A 6,000-nucleotide genomic window follows, 5' to 3' on the forward strand; every position below is an offset into this window, starting at 1 on the left:
GGGGAAGTACTAGTACCTCTTGGGTAGAACAGCCTTCTGACATCACACAAATCCTGGGGTGCTTTAGCCTCTATCTGTAATCAGACATGAGTCCAGAACATAATCAGGGACTCTCTTTCATGAGCTCAGATACTAGCAGTACATCCATAAGTCCAAATCCATTATTTAAGTTATACGTTATCCCCCAACGTGCCTCAGACGCCTCCTTTTCTTGGCAGAGCTATAGTTGTCACTCCGCTAGGGACTTGATTATCTGGAGATATAAAGAAGGTATGATTTTCTCAACCCAGGGTATTCCTGGAATGGGGACTCCTTCCATTAACAGAAATAGTTTTTCAGCTCTCGACTACCAACACAAGTCACACGTGCCTGCTGATTGGGTGACTTGTACTAGGGTTGCAGACTAATAAGTTTCAGAGATAGGATTGGCAGGCAGGGCTTCTGGCCTCCTAGGGCCATGCTGTTGGCTCTGCCTGTTCACCCCATAGCTCTCATCATGGGCTTGGAGGGTGAAATGTGATACTTATTTGACTCTTAACCAAGACAACTCAGAAGGTGGCTCTTGTCCTTGTAAGACAACCTGGAAGGTGGCTCTCGTCCTTGTACCTTGACACTAACTGCTCCAGGGCCGTGATGGGAGCCGCAGGGTGATCAAGCAGAGCAGCAGCATGGTCCTAGGAGGCCAGAAGCCTTGCCTGCCAATCCTATCTCTGAAACTTATTAGTTTATAACTTTACTACAAGTCCCCAACCAGCAGGCACTACTAGTAACTTGTATCGGTGGCTGAGACCTTTTGTCTGGTCTCCACCAACCAGGATGCAAGTGGTGTAACCTTTTCCTCACCATTCGCTCAGGGTCTTAATTTTTCATCCCGAGGAGTTTGTTTTTTGTTTTTTTGCCTACAGAAAAATACTTGAATCGTTATTCTTCTTTTCCTCAAAGTATTATTGTCCTTGCCAATGATTGCTCCTCCCCGCCCAGGCCTCTCCCAACTTCCTTATAATCAGGAAGGAAATTCAAGACAAACACACATACACATCAGCCCTGGCTGACGGTGGAAGCTTCATTCCGTACTCAAAGTCCACCTTCCCATTGCCAAGAGTTAGGAGGCCTGTGTCAGTCGACTTTGCCGGTGGTTGGACCCATGTAGGTTCTGATGGCTTTTGGACTTGTCGTAGACCTTGATGTTACTGTGCTCATTGTGTGTGCTCTGTTCAGCATCAGTTCCTACATGTTTTCCCAGTGTTCATGGTTTCTGGCTGTGCAATAATATTCCATTGCAATCATATACCGGTGGCCCTGTTGTAGGTAGAGCACTGGGCCAGGAGGCAGCAAGACCGGAGTTCGAATTCATCCTCGGATACTTATTAGCTATTTGACTCTGTGCAAGTTACTTAGCCTGTGATTGCCTCAGTTTTCTTATCTGTACAATGAGGATAATAACAGCATCTACCTCCTAGGATTGTTAAGATCAAAGATTATATTGGTGAGGTGCTTCATAAATCTAAAACACTAGATAAATGCTACCCATTCTCATCATGATCAGTATTAATAAGAATACACTATTACTATATTCTATAGTTGGTTCAGAGATTTTTCTTTTGACACAATGGGTCTTCCTTTCCCCCAGTACAATAAGCAGAGGTAGCTGTCCGCCAGCCAGCCGCCACCCCCGCTTTTGTGTTTGGCTCCATCCCCCCTTCTCGAGTCACATGAAGTCACTCCTCAGTCTGTCCTCCTGGAGCCTCTGTAATGTGGCTTTCTCTGGGTTGTCTTCACTCACATCTTTATGCCTTCTTTTACATCAAGATGATCGCTTTTCAGCTCTTCTTTCTTCTGAAAAAGCAGTTTTGTCCTTTGACCTCAAAGTCTTTTCTGGAAAGTTCCCACAGAATTGAATTTTGCTTTATCAAAAAGAAAAACAGTTAAGCAGTCCCTGCCCTCCCCTTACCCCCCATAGAGAGAGTGACCTTGGCTGTCTCTGTTTACAGTGATGGGCCCCACATTTCTGCTGAGAGGGTGGAAATATGTGACATTCTCTTTTCTCTAGGACTTGTTCTGATAATTTTGTATTTGCTCAGATTTCAGCCTCCTTTTATGGAGCTTTTCGTTTGAATCTCTCTTGTTATAGCACAAATGGCTCTCCTGATTCTGCTTCTTTCAGTAGTTTGTTTGGATCTTATATTTTTCGGAATTCCTCACCTTCATCGGTTCTCACGGCATAGTAATGTTCCATGTGTTCTGTCATTCCCTGATTGACGGCTGCCCGGTTTCTTTCTAGTTCTTTGGTTCCACGGAAAGTCACTTACCTAGGCTCTTCTTTTCTATGGCCTTTTGGTCTCCAGGGAGGTGTGTTTAGTTTGAGTTCCTGACTTTGGACTGAGGTGGTTTGACTTCAGTAGTTCGATCTCATCTCTTTCCAGATTATTGAGATTTTACTTAGATTATCCAACAGAGCTAAATGCCCACGAGTCAGGCTCGCCCATAGGAATATGGGGTCAGCTCAGAGGCCTCCTGGATCCTTGGGTCTCCTTGTTTGCCTTTGTCTGATCCTCTTCATGTTCTCTTTTCAGTTGATTGGGATATTTTTGGCCTGCTGCCTCTCACGTTCCATTACAAATAACCAATATGAGATCGTGTAACCTGGTGACCGACTGACCCGTGCCTCTCTGACCAAGGTATGTCTCTTGGATCCCTGTAGCTGTCCTAGCGTCTTTGCCTGCACTTATTGCCGTAAATGCTCTGCATTGTGTGAGACTCTATGGAGTCCCGTCCCACCCCTGGGCTGTTAGGGCCTTGGGTTTGCCTGCCAGCCATCCTGTTGGTGGAGCTTGTTGAAGCTTTGCCTGGGTAAATTGTGCCTTTAAATCCACCAATTCTAATTTCCCAGGTGGTCTGTAAAGCCAACCTTCCCTCTTTCGAGTCTTGCCATAAGGGCGCATGCTGTGCATGGTTAAAACTGTCCGTTCCTGCATGCGCTCACATAGAGATCTTTTTGTTTGTACCTGATGGTCTTGGTGTGGAGAACCGAAAAAAACAAAGCCTTTGATTGAATGACCCCCTTTGAAAGAAAACGAGCTTGCTCATATGTCCTTGACTGAAAGAGCCAATTCTGGACCTGACCACTCAGAATGGAGCTGGGGCTTGGAGGTTCATTGGTCTTACCCTGGCCCTGCTGTAATCCCCACAGTCCCCAGCCCGACTCTGCCAGTTTACTGGGATGTTTGCTAGTGCAACGTTACTGTTCCTCTTATTGGTTTCTCTGGAAAGAGGCTAGTCCATTGTACTAAACTGGCTAATTAGTTGGGGAAGTGATTGAGGGATGTTTTTATTGTGCTGAGAGGAGACCCCGAGTTCTAATGTAGGATTTTTGGAACCAGAAAGGCCCATAAAGGGTGTCTTGTCCAGCCTCCTCATTTCCAGAAAAGACAGAGAGGCTGATGGACCTGCCTGAGGTTCCGTAAGGCTAATGGAGATTACGGTCCCATCTCTGAAAATGCTTCCTCTTGGCCCTCCTAAGCTTGGAAGGCACAGATCTTTCCAACTAACCAAACAGAAACCCTGGCAGAATTTTCCCTTCCTGCTCCAGAGGACCAACAAAAGCCTCCTTGTAGTAACTGGGCCAAGCGTGCATTTCCCTCTAGGTATGGCCCAAGATGGTTTCCCCTATGGGGGGCCCACTGGGGTCTGGCTTTCTCCTCTTATGAGCACTTGGGTAGGTGGGCCCAGAAAATAGCTTGCAGCCAGCCCCCCATACCTACAATTCTGGAAGGTGCATTGCCAAGCCAGGAGAGCCCATGGAAGGCTGTAATCTTCCCAAGCCTGGGCCTCTGCGTGTCTCTGGCACAAGTTCCAGGGCTATCGAACGTGAGGCTCCTTACCCCTAGTCTTTCCCTGAAAGCTACCTCTGAAGGCCCAGAGGAGCTGGGCCGGGGCAGGGCTTCCTGGGCCACAGCCATGGCCGCAGCTACAACCGCGGCTATGGGCAGAGACCTAGCAATGACTGTGGTTGCTGTTGGTTGCTACGGACAGCCAGAGATCCCAGCAAACTTCCTGTTCCCTTTCCAGCCCAGGCCTGCTGCCTGATGGCCATTGTGAACCAGCCTCATTGTTCCAGGACCCCCTCTGTAGTTCGGCTTCCCCAAATTCCCTCGGACCTTTGGGTCGTCGGTATTGTCTCTCGGAGGCATTGGAAGTTATATGCTGCCTGCCCAGAAGAGGTGTTTGGTTTTGTTCTTTCCATTTTCTGCTCACCAAAGACATCTTCTATTTGCGAACCCATTATGGCTTGTGTTGCTGCTGTCCCCTATGGCTGTGTGCTGGTGACCCTTCCCCCAGCTTTCCTCTGTAGATTTCTGTTGCTTTGTTGCTTGAATTTTTGTGTCTCTGTCCTTTGTGTATTTATAAATGCTTGGTGGTCTTAGATCACAAGCCTCCAGGAAGCTGGGACCGGGGAGGGCTAGCTCCTTGGCTGTGGCATGCCTTACGCACAAAGTTCTTTGCTGAGGAGTCCAAAACTACCACTCTGCAATTCATTTCTTCTTCGAAGACCTATTATGTGCCAGCCATGCTGCCAGGCACCAGGAAGACAGATAAAAATGACCTTCTGTTCTCCTGAGGGTAGGGGGTACCACCTGCAAATGAAGAGGCTATACCCATGCTCTTGGAAGGAGGAGGAGGAAGAGACCGCTGCCCACTGAGGAAGAGGATCCCCAAAAGCTTCCTGTGGGACCGAGGCTTTGAAAGGCAGAGATGGGGAGGGAATGTGTTGTGTGCATGGGCCACTGCCTGCTCAAAGGCATGGAGGCTGGACGTGGAATATGAAGCTTGGAGCCTGGAATGGAGAGGCTGGAGATGGGAGTTCCATGACATTAATTTCTTGTTCTTTTCTTTTCATTAGCTTTAGAACATTCTCCTCAGCTCTCTTCCTTGGAATATACTTCACCGGCCTTCAATGTGTAAAGTTCTGAAAAGTTGTATGAACAGACTGATCTGATCAACATCTGGCACTTAGGAGTTCTTCATTACGTACCTCCCTCAACTCGTTTTGTTGAGGCTGGGGGCACATTAAAAGTCACGTAAAGCTAGCACAACATGCATTGTGGGTCACAACTGTGCGCTTTTGGGCCTCTGGCCCGCCTTTCTCTCTTGGTGCCGGGCTCTCTGCTCCTGTTGTCCCTTGGTGCAACCACCCTTGAGATCATCTAAATATATAACCCTCCTCTTTGGTGGTCTTCTTTAGCTTGGGAAGGTGAGCCCTGAGCCCGGCGGACCCACCCTCGTTTGACCATGTGCTTTTTTTTTCGGGTGCCTGCTGGGCACAGAGCTTGCGGGGGGTGGGGGGAAGGTGCAGCCCGGGCCTGGCCGCAAGTAGACACGTCTGTTGTCTTAGCTGCTGTGTGGTGCTTCTGGATCTCTGACCCAACCAACTCACACTACAGACACTCCCATTCTGGGTTTGACCAGGGCTCAGCAGGCTGATGTTCTCTTCCTTTCTGTCCTAGATCAACGTGTCATATCTGTTTTGTAGATTTTTTCTCCCTTTTTGTTCATAGAAAGGCCTTATTTTGTTCTGAATTAAGCTGTAGTGATTTGTTTTTCCCTGAGGGACTTGTAGGATAGTGGTTGTTCCCAGTAGCCTTAGCTGCTAGTATTTCCCAACCAGGTTGGCATGACTTAGTTGTCAGTATTACGTGATCCTTTGCCTTGTATTCTTGTGTGTTGATGTGTGTTTGGGGCCAATAAATAGGACTTCTGTCTTAATATTCAATAAAAGGTCGACTCTTGTCCTCAAAAATATCAGCCGTGTCAGATATGTTTTTTATTGAACATTTTGGGAAATCTGCCAGGGAGTTGGTTGCTTTTTGCTCATGTGCTCTCTGTCTCCCCCTCTTTCTCTGTCTCTCCCTCTGTCAGTCTCCTCTTCTCTGTTTCTTTCTCTATCTGTCTCTCTGTCTCTCCCTCTCTCTCTTCTTCTCTGTGTCTTCCTCTGTTTCTATC

At 47.7% G+C, this 6,000-nt stretch overlaps 1 protein-coding gene across 2 annotated transcripts in view; it reads left to right on the forward strand.

Annotated features, from left to right (window-relative positions):
- TSPAN6 (tetraspanin 6) overlaps positions 1-5,797 on the forward strand; it is an 88,324-nt gene extending 82,527 nt beyond the window's left edge. For both annotated transcript variants that reach the window (XM_074277597.1, XM_074277599.1), the window contains exons 9-10: positions 2,574-2,678; positions 4,901-5,797. In XM_074277597.1, coding sequence (XP_074133698.1) covers positions 2,574-2,642 — 69 coding nt within the window. In that variant the 3' untranslated portion in view covers positions 2,643-2,678; positions 4,901-5,797. The remainder of the gene's footprint in view (positions 1-2,573; positions 2,679-4,900) is intronic.
- The last annotated feature ends 203 nt before the right edge of the window (positions 5,798-6,000 follow it).

Source organism: Sminthopsis crassicaudata, chromosome X (genome assembly GCF_048593235.1).
Source record: "Sminthopsis crassicaudata isolate SCR6 chromosome X, ASM4859323v1, whole genome shotgun sequence".
NCBI lineage: Eukaryota > Metazoa > Chordata > Mammalia > Dasyuromorphia > Dasyuridae > Sminthopsis > Sminthopsis crassicaudata.